This window comes from Cryptomeria japonica, chromosome 2 (genome assembly GCF_030272615.1).
Source record: "Cryptomeria japonica chromosome 2, Sugi_1.0, whole genome shotgun sequence".
In the NCBI taxonomy this organism is placed as follows: Eukaryota; Viridiplantae; Streptophyta; class Pinopsida; order Cupressales; family Cupressaceae; genus Cryptomeria; species Cryptomeria japonica.
Genome location: NC_081406.1, coordinates 148,344,822 through 148,359,511, shown reverse-complemented (window position 1 = coordinate 148,359,511; position 14,690 = coordinate 148,344,822). Strand labels below are relative to the sequence as shown.

Below are 14,690 nucleotides of genomic sequence, written 5' to 3'. Positions count from 1 at the left end.
AAAGCATTAACTGTTGATATCACTACCCTTAGGAGTAGATTTAGGCCTTTCTAACCCTTTCCCCCTTATTTTCAGTTCATTTCAGTTCGTTCAAAGCAAAAGCATCACCAAACTGCTATAATTGATGATGAAGTTCCACGCCACATCAAAGAAGTGAAAGAATGATTTAATCGTAAGTCCCCTTGGATTACCAACAATCACATCCGTCAACTGAGTCACGTCCATTGCATGAAGGAACCTTGGAGTTAGCCGTTTGAACTTTCCGCAATCTTAGCATATGGTTAAACTTTGATCAAGAGAGAGTGAAGTGACCATTGGTAACTTTATTCTGTGTTCGACATAGTCATAAAAAACATGTCAACAGGTAGCTCTTGATATGAAATGGGTTTTATGTAAATATGGCATTGAATGCACCATCATGGAAAATAGAAGTATGCCATATTATACCTCCATTCTTCAGCTGTTATCCATCTATACCATTTTTCTTCATTATTAGTAACATAGGTCTATAGATGCCCTTCTAACCTTGGTAGAATGTATAGAGATGAGAAAATTATCTATAATACCATCCAATTAGCATAGCTTTAAATCTACCAAGATATAAACAGAAAATAAGATAGATTATTTCCAATAAATCCCGTAACACTCATTGAATGAATAGATACATGCAATCCAAAGATCATCCAAAAATGTTGGCTACTTCAACTTGGGTTTCCGGCATTTCTTTGGCTTCACATACTCATTATTGGTGTTATTTTAATTAGTCATTTTAGTGATTTAATTGATTATGCACATCTTTATATTAAAAAAATAAAATTATGATTTTTAATGTTAGGCTTAGATGAGTGTTGATGTGTATTTTGTACACGACCAAACACAGAATAAAATACCTAAAGGTACCTTATCCTCTCTTGAATAAAGCTCCCGAATGCTGAAGATATCGCAGAAGGATCAATCGGAGAAGCTTCAAGGTTCATTATGTAGGTCTACTCATGGATAAGCTCTTTGTGGTATGATGTGATTTTGCTGGAATCACAAGGGGACTTACACTCGATGACATGAACGTCTGATTTGCTGGAATCACAAGATTTCACTGGCCTAGATTTTGAAAAAAAGGAAAAAGGATGAGGGCGAGGAAAGGATCTAATTCTGACACTAAGAATGTAGGAGCAATGAATAACCTTTGGTGAAATTCTAACTAAGTCTTGTTTTGACATCCCAGGACCATCTCCACAAGGTTAGTGCGATCTTCAGAGGAAAGCTTTATGATGTTCAGATCATCGCTATAAGCATAGACACCATCAGGTTGATGCATATCAGTGAAGAAGCGACAATTGAAGTTAAGCTTAAGCTGAATGATTCCATTTGACTACACAAGGCAAGTCTGCAATCAACAAACTGCTAGTAGTATGGACATACAAATTTCACCATCAATCAAACACATTTCCTCCACTCATCTAATAACATGAAATCAAATCTGAGAAGTATAAAGACCATGCAAATTGTTGAATCGACCCATAGATTTCACCATTTCTTCAATGAAGTTTTACAAGTCTTTTACAACATCATCTTGGCAACAATCTTTGCCTTCTCTTGCTATTCTACTCTAATTGCTATTCTATCAATTGACTATTCACTATTAGCTAACTATTCACCTACTATCAACTATTGACTAACTATTAGCCTTTACAAATGAGGAGCCAGGGCTTATATAGCGCCCTCAATACAATTCAATGGCTCAGATCAATTTGAGATCAATGGCCGAGATTTTACGATGAAAATCCTAATTAGGGTTTGTTACAACAAACTCAATTCTGGCCAATGAAATAATTGCATTATTTGGACACATGTCTTCTCTGGAATATTCGACCAATGGAGAACCAGGGTAGGTACATTGAAGTTTGTGCCATCTCCCATGAGTCAAGTACATTGAATCTGGACACGCTGAGGTGGACCAATCCGATTGGAGGAGTGATGACTGGGATGCCACCTTGTCTGACACTTGTAACTTGGTAGATATTCAATTTGATGTTGCTGAGAAGCTAGCTTTAATTAACTCTTCTGAAACTGTCTGCTTCTTCAACGAACCCTTGCTTTAACTTCCTTTGTCTTCGATGTCCAGGATGGATGGTGTACCTTTCCTTCGAATGCTGGACTGGAAGAGGTCGTCCTTGATGATGCTGGACCAGAGAAGGCCGTCCTTGATGATGCTGGGCTGGAGAAGGTCATCCTTGTTGATGCTGGACTGGAGAAGGTCGTCCTTGTTGATGCCGGACTGGAGAAGGTTGTCCTTGCTCTGGCCTGGTCTTCTTTCATCTGCAAGACAAACCAAAAGATGATTAAGGACACATAATAAATTTATTTCAACATAGCATTTTCTACCTTAAATCATCAACAAGAAGATGTTAAAATGAAGTTTGCTCAATATTCTCCCCAGGGACAGGCCCTATAAGGATTTCGCCCTGGACCCTCTGGAAGGGTCAAGAGCGAATTTTGCATTCCTGGCTCAAATTGTTCTCACTTTGCAACCGTACTTGCTTAGATACATGCCCAAGGACGTCCTCATTCAAAACCAACACCAAGCTTGATGTAAATTTGAGGCAAAAATGGAGGTTTTAAGAATTTCACTCTGGACCCTCTGGAAGGGTCAGGAGTGAAATTCAAGCTTTAGGTCTTAATTCCTCATCTCCTTCACTTCAATTCATCCTACAGGGCAAAGAAACATCATTTCAACCTCAACTATGCCTTAGGACTCAAAGTCTTGACTTGACACAAGGAGAAAATAGGGATTTTGATGAATTTCGCTCTGGACCCTTTGGAAGGGTCAGGAGCGAATTTCACTTTTGTAGCTCCCTTCTTCATCATTTCATCTTGAATTCTCCTCACAAGGCAAGGAAATACTTCTCTTCTTTCATCCAACCCAAGATTAACTTGATTTTGCAAGGCAAAATAGGTGATTGAAGGATTTTCGCCTTGGACCCTTTGGAAGGGTCAGGAGCGATTTTCCTCCTCTGACCTAAAATCATCATTTTTGGAGACAACCATCAACTCAAGGGCAATCACAAGGGCATCTTTTACCTTGGTCTAAGCATAGCTTAGCAAAAATTTGAAAGGAATAGGTAGATTTTGGGATTTTCGCTTTGGACCCTTTGGAAGGGTCAGGAGTGAAAATCTTGTTTTAGGGCTACTTTTCCATCCTTTCAACTTCAAATTACCTCCAAGACTTAGAACACCTTGCCTCACTCCTCTCTAGGTCATAAAATCAAAATCTTGACTTGATTTGCAAGGAAAAAGGGATGATCTTAAGAATTTCGCTTTGGACCCTTTGGAAGGGTCAGGAGCGAAATTCTCATTTGGCTTCAAAATTCGCGTTCTTGGCGACCAAAATCCATTCTAAGGCAATCCAAATGACTTGTCTCACCCTTGTCCAAGTTTAACTTTGCTAAAATTTTGGAGGAAAAGATGTTTTTTAGGATTTTTGCTCTGGACCCTTTGGAAGGGTCAGGAGCGAAAATCACTTTTAGGCTCAATTCCTTCATCTTTCATGGTTTCTAGCAACTTAAAGTCACTCTCAGGGGCAACTTCTCCTTGATTTTACCTTATCCCACACTTGATCTAGCAAAAAATTGATAGCAAAGAGAGGTTTTGAGAAAATTCGCTCTGGACCCTTTGGAAGGGTCAGGAGCGAAATTCTCATTCTTGACCAAAAATCATCATTTTTTCAACTTGAAACTTCTTTGCAAGGTAGAATTTCATCTTTCATTGCCCTAGGAACAAGGTTTCATGTCCAAGAAAGGTCAAAAAGTAGGCTTATAAGGAATTTCGCTCTGGACCCTTTGGAAGGGTTAGGAGCGAAATTTCCTTTCCTGGCTAAAATCCTTCATTTTCATAACTTCCAAGCATCCCCAAGGATTCCAACATGTCAATTCTTTCCTTCAACATGCCTTGGTCATCAAAATTGGGTCAAACAAGGAAGGAAATGCCTCTTAGAGAGATTTTTGCTCTGGACCCTTTGGAAGGGTCAGGGGCGAAAATCTTGACTTGGACTAGATTCTTCATTTTTTCAATTCAAAACATCTTCAAGAGGCAAAGACAAGCTATCTCCCTTCCATTCAATTCATAAAAGACCAAGAACTTGACCTTCTTCAATGCAAAGCTAAGAGTTTTTAGGAATTTCGCTTTGGACCCTTTGGAAGGGTCAGCAGCGAAATTTCCTTTTTGGTCCAAAATCCTTCATTTTTCAATGCTTTCAAACATTTCAAAGGCAACAAGAATGTCCAACTTTCCTTCCAAGATACCCTGCAAATCAAAATTTAGTCAAACTTAGGAGGAAATGAGCTTCAAGAAGATTTTCGCTCTGGACCCTTTGGAAGGGTCAGGAGCGAAAATCTCATTCCAGGCTAGATTTCTCACTTTTCAAACTTCAAATCACCTCATAAGGCAAAATTAGATCATTTTCCACATTAGGAACAAGGTTTCTAGTCCATTCAAGGCAACAAATAAGGTTTATGATGAATTTCGCTTTGGACCAATTGGAAGGGTTAGGAGCGAAATTCTCCTTTAGGCTAAAATCTTGCTCTTCAAAATCATCCAACTCCATCTCAAGGCAAGAACATACCAATTCATTCCCCAACATGCCCTAGAAACCAACACTTAGCCAAAATTGGGAAGGAAAAATGGGCTACAAAGATTTTCGCTCTGGACCCTTTGGAAGGGTCAAGAGCGAAAATCATGTTTTGGGCTTGATCCCTGACTTTTCCAACTCTCACCCTCTTTGGGAGGCAAACAAAGATCCTTCCTTATGCATCTCCACCTTGGTCCTGACTTTGGCTAAAGGAAAAATGAGTGTTTTCAAGAATTTTGCTCTGGACCCTTTGGAAGGGTCAGGAGCGAAATTCTCATCCTTGACTAAAATCTTTACCTCATCCACCTTTACTCACCTCCCAAGGTTAGAACATTCACATACACCTCCACACATGCCTCAAAAACTAGGAATTTGGTCTTGACAAGTGATAAATTGAGGTGTATAAGGATTTTCGCTCTGGACCCTTTGGAAGGGTCAGGAGCGAAAATCACAATCTTGGCCAAAATCCCACCTTGGTTCACTCCATTCTCCATCAAACTTGATCACATCAACTTCCTTCTTTTACTATCAAGATATTCCATCACCCAACTTGGTCTAGGCAAGGTCCAATTGGGTTTTCAGGGCCAAGGAAGGCAAGACAGGGAGATTTCGCTCTAGGCCCTTTGGAAGGGTCAGGAGCGAAATTCTCATTTTTGGCTAGCTTTCATCATCTTGAGGTCCAAAAATTCCTCTTCAAGGCAAATATGCACCAAAACCTACCAAATCATGCCTTAGAAGCTCCTAACTTGGTCAAGCTAAGAAGCACAATAGAGGAAATATGAATTTCGCTCTGGACCCTTTGGAAGGGTCAGGAGCGAAATTCACCTTTTGAGCCAATTTTTCACATATTTCCTCCTCCTCACACCTTGGACAAACTTCATTAGGCCTCCTTTCCTCATGATCATGCAAATTTCTCCTTTAGGTTGACATATAGCTCCAGTTTTTGTGGAAAATAGGGTTTTACATGAATTTCGCTCTGGACCCTTTGGAAGGGTCAGGAGCGAAATTCCCATTCTAGGCTCAATTCACCTTCAAACTGGCTTGAATTTGTCCTAGGCTAGATCTTTGATTCATCCCTTCCATTCCTTAACCAAATTTGCTCAACCACTCACTGACTTCCTCGAACTCAAACGGGACACCACCAGCAAAACCAAGCCTAAGGAAGACCTTGAAAAAATGCCCTTAACTTGGAGCATCGATTGACTCACCCTCTCTCAAGCAGAGCCTGCTATCCAGTGATCCTCCTGACAACACTCACCATGCAAAAGATAACAATCTAAAACCAAAAAGACCTAGAAAACAAACCCTAGAGAGCAAAAAGCAGGGGTCCCCATTTGCAATGGGGCGATGTGTGAATACGTCACAACAATGAGGAAGAATTATCATTGTCAGCCATGTAAATTGTTTTGCTATTGAGTTACAAGGTAAGCTTAGCTTGAGAGAATTTGCTATTTTTGGCAGCTTCTCTCATTTAAACTTGTCATTCACTTTTAAAAGGATATTTACTCTTAAGGGTTAATGTGTATGGGATGCAGATTGTATTCTACTTTATTGATCTTGTACAATTTTTTGTGGTGAAGCTTTGTACCAACACTATAGTGTTTTCCAAGTTATTTTGACAAATGTTTTGATACCATGTGCTTATTTAGAGTTATGACAGTCCAAATACGCATTGACAAATGATCAAACCATCTTAGTGTCCGTTTTGTCATATATCTTATATTGATGTCTTCATAATATAGATTGTATCTCATAGGGTTGAAAAACCTTAAGTGCTGTGCCCATATGCATAGCAAATGGGTGGCCATCTACTGCAACTACTCTTGATAGCACCATAGATCTGTGCAAAAGGAAATGATTTTATCACCTACGATGGTAAATAGAAGTCCAAGACTCCTTAGCTTGAAATAAGTTAAGGGAAAAAAGGAAAAAAATAATTACATTGGGGTGAAAAGCTAGCATAATTGATCAAGGTGTTAGTTGAACATAGAACTCTCTTTGGTGCGAACTAGGCCTATTGGTGGTTAAAAGTGTATTTTCACTAACTCTAGAAGGAAAACTCAGTTTTAAGCTTGGGGCATGTCGACCTAAGAGGAATGAGCTTAGACTCAAAATCAGGTAGTGGATAATTAAGGATCAATTCATATGTGAGGGAAGCTCCTTTTCACTTTAGGCTTTGCTAAACCTAGGAGGGTGTTCCTATAGGTCATCGTCATGACAATTAAAGATAGATACAAAATAATATAGCTCTGCCCCTAGCAACCATTCCTAATTTATATATGAAGCCCAATCGACTGTCACCAAGCTCATAACATATTTGTTGCTGCAACTAGACTCGCAAGAGTTCAATTATGTAGATCAAAGAAAGTTTGCACATGCAACTAAAGATGTGAAATGCATTTATATACATATGCATGAATTAGAAATATCTTTAAAAATAGTTCCATATGCATTAAGGAGGTCATTACAAGAGTCTTGCAATGTTTTATAATACCATCACATTAACTAATATTGAAAGCAATCAAACCAGGAAATGCAGTTAGAGAGATCTTGTGCCATACTAACACAATATCTTGAAATATCCCAGCTGGCCATGGATGCGTCCAACCAAATCCTCTTTGCTTGACTACACCTTCCTATGATTTGCACCATGGATTCCCTTACAAAATATTGACATGCAATGATTGATTCCTTAGAACAAATTTAGTCTATCTTGTACAAAAATGGCTCAATGACCAACCCCTTTTGGCATCTTAGAAACATGCATATATATAATTTGCAGATGCCTCCTAGCTTCGAGGATCTGAGCACATGTAAAATAGCAGGACACCTCAGTCCAAGCACAATTCAGCTCAACGCATAGTTGCAAACAATAAAATTAGAACTTTCACTAACAAGGAAATCCTTCTTGGATCAAATTTTAGTACAAGGGAGTATGGAAGACGAATTCCAAATAATGCAAGTAGTTAGTTCAGCTCACAAGTCTACATGGTAGTTGTACTCCACCCTACACTCTACCTCTCATCTTTAATTCAATGCAATCTTCCATATATCCATTGTGGTAGATATTTTGGGATATATATTGAGTTTCATACAAATGGATTACATAGCTTGAAGAGGGGAAGCAAAGTGATTCTGTAAGCCCATAATTTGTGAAAGTGCACACGTGCAAAGATTACTAAACATAATTTAGGTAGGACCTACACCCTTGGTATCTAGGACATCAATACTAGACCTGCAAGTCATCCTATAAATTGTAAATTGAATCATTGTTTGCCTCTGAGGGCCAAACTACATTCTACTAAAAAGCCTTGTACTGCAAAGATGAATGTAGTTTGTGCTCAATCAATTCAACCATGCTCAAATATAAACCCATGCCTTCTAAGAATGGATATAACCTTTGCAAGTAATGATCTTATCGTTGTCCAACTAAAAGAATGAACTAAGCGTTGGTTGTGATGGGAACAAATGCCCAATCTGTACACATTCATGGCTTGAGAAATATGTGTGCAAAACCTTGCATACAGTACTTATAGTTGAGTTGCCCTCACATGAAAACCAATTGCTAAATGACATGCCATTAGGCTTAGAGGCATCCCTAGGATCTTCGTTTGTCCACTTGTGTATATGTTTTTTCCATCAATTCCCCATTGCATAGTAAACCCTACTAGATAGAGTCGTACTTCATTGAAATACTCAAGCAAGAAGCCTTTGTTAACATGTTTTAGTTGCCTTGAAGATCAATGGTCAATATTGAATGGCCATTGATATCAATAGCAGGTGCATGCCTACCAAAGTTAAGATGTGCACCAAATTATTGCATGTTGGGGCAAGTTTACTTGCTGACAAATGAATTCTAGATGTGTAGCTCCACCTATCATCTATTGTAAGTGCCTTTTGAAAAGTTGTCAAGCCTGTTGATTATGAACACTGGGCTTGCCACCTTGCAGCCATGTGGTGCCATGCCACTCGTTCTTGCCAACATAGACCTACTTTGATGATCACAATTGGTCCTTAGGACCAATAGGCATTAAACGTGTGTTCTTAGATGGATACCACAAGTGCTTATTGGCATTAGAAATATTATGGACTTAATAGAAACATAAGGCTACGGATGATACCATGAATGGATGATGTGATCCATGTGGCATATTGCCATTAATTCAAATGGCAATATGACCTGTCTGCATTGCTAATACAAGACTGATGAGTTGTTGCCACTTCCCTACATGGACACCTCAAAAAGTCTTGCACTTGCAAATAAAGCATGTTGGGGCTTTCCACCCATGTTACCTAGGAGACATATGGAACAAATGAGTGGGCAATGCAAGCATCCATGTCACCACCTTTGGGCCAATAGATAAAGGCCACCTAAGCCCTGTAAGCACAAGAGATCCAGTTTGCATACATTAGCATTGTAGCTAAAAAGAGCACATCTTGCAACAATATTACTGATGTATGTGAAGAGGGGGAGAGGGCTGATAGCAGCTGCATTGTGGCTAAAATAAAACTGTAAGGTAGAAGTTTTCCTACAGGGCTTAGTTTAATTGTCATTGAACGGAAAACCACAATGCATTGCTAACATATTATGCAAACCAACCACACCTAGACAAGTGGTGAAGTACATAGGGATGAACAACTAACATAAAAGGTTCTAATTACGTACATGCTTTTAGTGATGGGTGTCACCAGTAGTTGCAAGTCAATAACAAAAAGGAACGAAGTCATGTAGCAAATGCAAAAGCAATGCTTAGCAAGCAATGGCTGGTAAAACCGTAAAACAATAGCAAGCCAAGACCCATGATTGCTTGGCAACGAGCACTAGAAGGGTAACATTCAAATAAAATTCAGAGCACATGTAATGCAATATGAATGTTGGTGTCAAACTTAAACACAGAGGACCGAACAAGAGATATTGGGAAAACACAAAAGACCATGATGAACAAGATTTCAAAACTCAAACTAAAGAAAAGGTATATATGAACAACACAAAGGTCCTCACACAGATATAGGGGAATCATTTAGATCTCTGTAAGTCAGTTACAATGGGGTCCGTTGATTTAACATGAAACAAGAATTAAGGGGCCATGGCATTCACATAGGTTTATAATCTATTAAATCCAACAAACTAATTAAATAGGGCCAAGACAATGCATAAAGACTAAAAGCCAAAATAAAATCCTAATTGTGCAAATTGGTTATAAGTGTAGGGTCACTGAGGCAACATAGGAAGGGTTACAATTTGTCAATTTTTTAATTAAGTGCTAACATTGGCTTTGGTTGGGGACATATATGTCTTGTGGATGCAGTGAGAACTAATGTAAACATCCAGGGTAGACTGAAAGGACATGGGACAATTTAAAACATACTCTAACACACAAAGCACAAGACAAAACAGAAGGAATTCTAAACACCAAGTACAATATAAAACACGGACAAAACATCCACATGCAACTGAGGACATGGAAGTATAGACTGGAAACTCAATTTTGATGAATAGCTGCATCTGTCACAAGGCAATATACTGCAGGTTAAACCCTGCATGGAATTCCCATGGCCCATGGCCACAAGGAAACTTGAATGCACAAATTGCCCTTGTCAAAGATTGCATTTTCAGCTGAGCACTTCTTCATTGGTCTTAAAGATCAAAATTGATCTTGATGTCTATGATCTTAATCAAATATCGTACTACAATGCATATATGAATCACAATATTTGATCTGGGCTGTTTCCCTCTTGACGATGAAGCTCCCATACATTGTGATTTATAAGTGGACAGTTTAACCACCAAGTATTGATACAGAGAAAAATGAAATGGATCATATTCCGCACATTCAATGTCTTCCTGGTGGCTAATTTCTGAAGGAAAACAAAGGTCAAACTTGAAAGTCATGTTCACAAGCTTCAGAAAAGCATACCTGACTGCAGATTTGATCTGAATACAAGGTTTCCTAAAACTTACGAAAACTTCCATATTCAAGTATATTCTCTAAATGAACAGCATCATTGATTGTCAAGATGATTCAAACTTTGCAACTCCTTTTCCTCTAATCTCGAACTCAGGTCCCATGTAAAGCATTCAAATTCAGGGCTGGCACTATCATCTTCAACAATAACATCATGACTTTCATGGAAATGGAAAGTCTCATATTCAACAGTGCACACACCAGGTTCTAAAAATCTTGGAAGCCAGAATTCATCTTTCTTGTAAAAATGGATACTCTTATAAATCTTTTGAGTCAGCAAAGTAACTCAAACTATCACTAACATCATCAATATCAAATGTAAATGACTGTGAAGAACCTAGTTTTTAACATTGACTCTGTTGTTCTACACTCATTACAACTTGTTGAATAGATGCTTTCGTTGGCTTTTTAGAAGTCTCTTCATTTTTTATTCAACTTCAGTCTCTTCTATAGCATGCTCTTCATGAGGTAGCTAGCATGCTTCAAACCAAAGAAATTAGTTGTCATACACAGCTGCTTGGCCTTTAGCATCACCAACTTCAATAGCCATTCCCTGAAACTGAATATTTGCATCCACATATTCATTAACAAAAACATTTCGGAATGTATGATCATTGATTATCCATCTTTGCTTCCCTTGAAAACAAATATTTGGCATATTTTGTATTGGCACCAACATCCATAGATATTTTCTCAGATTGAAGATTCAACTCAATTGACTAGTTAGCAACATCGTTTGTGGATGTCAAATTTAAAACCTTAGATGCTTCTCTAATTTCATCAATAAGGCCAACCAGTGGCAAGCTTGGTGGAGGCTTGCAGATTTCAGCTCTTTTAAAAGAAGACTCAATTCAGGATCAAGTGCCTCACAATACAAGCTTTCACAAATTGATAGCTCAGGTCTCATTTTCTTAAGGATTTCTGCGATGGTATCAACATATCTAATATTAAATACAAAAAAAGTCATTCTCACATCTTGGAATATTGAAAATTTCTTAGATTGACAATCTAGATTCTATTTCATTTCTAAGCCACTCAATAAAAGCTGATGTATGATCATCCCAAGAAGAAAAATAATAGTTTGGGAAACCATTTAACCAATCCATAGCATAACCACTTAAAGCATTAACAAATAGTCACTCTCAACCACACATCCTTAGTCTCAATCTCAAAATCATTCGTAAAATCAGCAAAAGCTAGGATATGCATATCATCTTTTGCTGAATCATGCCCATCAAATTTTGGTAGCTGAGTCCAAGATAAATCAGTTTTTCTATTCTTATCATCACAAAGGGGTATTCTGGGAGGTTGAACCTTCTGGGCATGTGCGGTACCAAGTTGAACTTTTGGCTGAAAAGATCTTGCTCAAGTACTTTAATTATCTGCATAAGATCAGAAAGATCATGCATAGACACAAGTGAGTGTCTATTTGGATAAGAAAAATCTTCACAATCTTAGCATAATAGGGAACATATTGACTAGAACACTCTTGTCCCTCATATTCATCATAGTAAGACAAGGTAGACAGAGTATTAAAAGAAGATTAATTACAAGACTGCGTCCATCTGATATTCATTTTACCATTTTCCCAAAGTATACATGCATTCAAGCAATTTACCATGGCAAGTTCATTGCAAGTTCCGGAGACTCTGTTTTTGACCAGTTTGAATTTTTTCTGTCATCTCACACAGAGGTATTTTGTGATATGATATTCCATGAACTGAGGACCTCTTAAGCAAACCCAAAGAAACCCAAGGTATGAAATGACATGTTTTTTCTATTTATTCTATCTTTACTACAACTATATGAATACTGATTTTGAAGCTAGAGTAAGTTCACCCATGGCTGGAAGAATGTTATTACATTTTTATCAACCCATCCTATTGGTTTAATTATAATACATAGAAAAAAAGATAAGGCACACATGGTCAAATTTGATCTGCAAAATGAGGCACTGAAGCTGGAAGAATCACATGAGTTTTAGAAATCTGCATGCTTGACTGCTGTATATACTGAACAACATTTGGAAAATAATTTTAGGGGACAACTTTTAAGAGCCACATTAGCACTAACGTTAGAGGCAGTTAATCATTTAACAAGATTATAAGAAAGAATCTTTTGAGTATCAATTGCCATGAAAACTATGCATGTCCATTACCAGATTAGGCTAACCATCATCAGAAGTAGTAGGTTATTACTGATGGTGATCGTTCAACATAGGATCTTCTTCAGTGTTCGCTGAACTCAAGCAAAGAGTTTTTGGTAATTTGTTTCTCTTGCTCCCATTCAGGGATAAAGTGTTGCACCCTCTAGTCAAGATAGGAGGCAGCACCCTTGTGCACCTCCGTGGCTCTGAAAAGTGCCAAATATAGCGATCCATGACAACTTTGATTTTTGCATCTTTTATTAGTGTTTTGCAGCATAAGCCACTAGTCTTTGCTAAACTCTAATACAAACATCTTACCTGGGAGGTCTTATTTTCTCATGGTTAGACATAATGTTTGAAGGGAACAACATTATATGTACTGAAATGTTTATGGTCTGTCCATTTTTCATTTTACCCATTATAGTTGGATTTTTTTTTTTTAAATTTTTTAAGGTCTTTGAAATAAATAGTTTTGATCTTTACTTATGGCTTTTAGTGATCCGTCTCTTATAGGGTTGGAGTTATATATTGGCTGCCACATACAACTGTTAGCTATTATAGTCCCATTGGCCTACATTGGCCATCTGTGAAGATTAGTTAATATCTTTTTTGCTTTCTACGAAGTCATCTAAAGAACAGTAATTCTCCATTTTTATATCTTAATGGTTATAGCCACTGGTTTTGCAATACTTTCTTATGTCATCATTAGTTATTTTTGTCAGTACTTTTTTAGAGGGTGTCATTGATTTCCGGTCTCTTTTCCTGTCTTATCATGTATGTACTGTCAATTACAGGGTATAACATGTATTGTAAACACTTTATTTTACAGGATATAAAAGCTTTATTTCCTTCTGATAGCAACCCATTCTATGCCGGCTTTGGGAATAGAATTACTGATGAGATAAGTTATTTAAAAGTTGGAGTACCAAAAGGAAAAGTCTTTACCATTAATCCCAAGGTACTATAACTAAACTTTTGCATGCTGGTTTCTCCAAGAAATAAAATCGTTCATTTCAAAATTCATGATATAGAGGATGCTGATTTCTGACATGGACAGGGAGAGGTGGCTGTAAATCATTTTGTGGATGTCAAATCATATACTTCACTTCATAACTTTGTAGATCGCATGTTTCCATCTATGCCTTCATCTCAACATGTAAGTCATTTTTTTAGACAATTGACTGCTGTTTTTCCCAGTTGCATTGTTAGGCAGAAGTTAACTTTCCTCTTTGCTGTTAATGAAACTCAGGAGGACTTCAATACGTGGAACTACTGGAAAGTGCCTCTCCTGAGTATAGAAGATTAGTTGTCACAGTGGCTGGCCATATTTATTGTACAAATAGCTTGTAGTTTAGCTCTTCATTAATCGATGACTTTTAATAAAATTGTAATATATATATTTAGAACACATGCTCTCCATATTCATGTAACGATTAAGTATCTAATGAATAAATTGTCATGTCAGTTACTCTTGCATTCATCGCCTTCATTTTCATGGTAGGGTAGTTTTCACAAGAATAATTTCAATTTTGTATATATTTGTTGTCTTCTATGATGCCTGTTATAAACCAATTACATAACACCAAATGACTGAGGATGATAACATAATACTTGTAAAAGTTACTTACAATAACAGAAAACTTAACATTAAGAGAGGATCCTACTCAAATACATGGCTTCATATGAGAGGTCTTGTTGCCATCGTTTTAGCCTTTTCAATGCTCCTTCACCTTGTTTTTTGAATGGAATAGTGCTAGGGTGGATTTATAAAGGTAAAAGGAACTTCATAGATCACTTCCAAGCAAGATTTAATTTGTTGTAATAGATCCATGTTTTGTTCATCTTATTACCCGTGTTATTAATGGGTGTTCTTATATGATTTATGTCATGTAGACTGCTGTCCGTTCACACACACACACATAACCCCACAATGTCCATAATGATAGTGTGGTAC

At 37.6% G+C, this 14,690-nt stretch overlaps 1 protein-coding gene across 4 annotated transcripts in view; it reads left to right on the top strand.

The window, feature by feature from the left end:
- Positions 1-14,212, top strand: part of LOC131071387 (phosphatidate phosphatase PAH2) — a 69,024-nt gene extending 54,812 nt beyond the window's left edge. For 3 of the 4 annotated variants that reach the window (XM_059216471.1, XM_059216472.1, XM_059216470.1), the window contains exons 12-14: positions 13,566-13,694; positions 13,794-13,892; positions 13,986-14,212. In XM_059216471.1, coding sequence (XP_059072454.1) covers positions 13,566-13,694; positions 13,794-13,892; positions 13,986-14,042 — 285 coding nt within the window. In that variant the 3' untranslated portion in view covers positions 14,043-14,212. Of the gene's footprint in view, positions 1-13,565; positions 13,695-13,793; positions 13,893-13,985 lie in introns of those variants that run through there. The other variant, XR_009371504.1, reaches the window with a different exon arrangement.
- Positions 14,213-14,690: the final 478 nt, after the last annotated feature.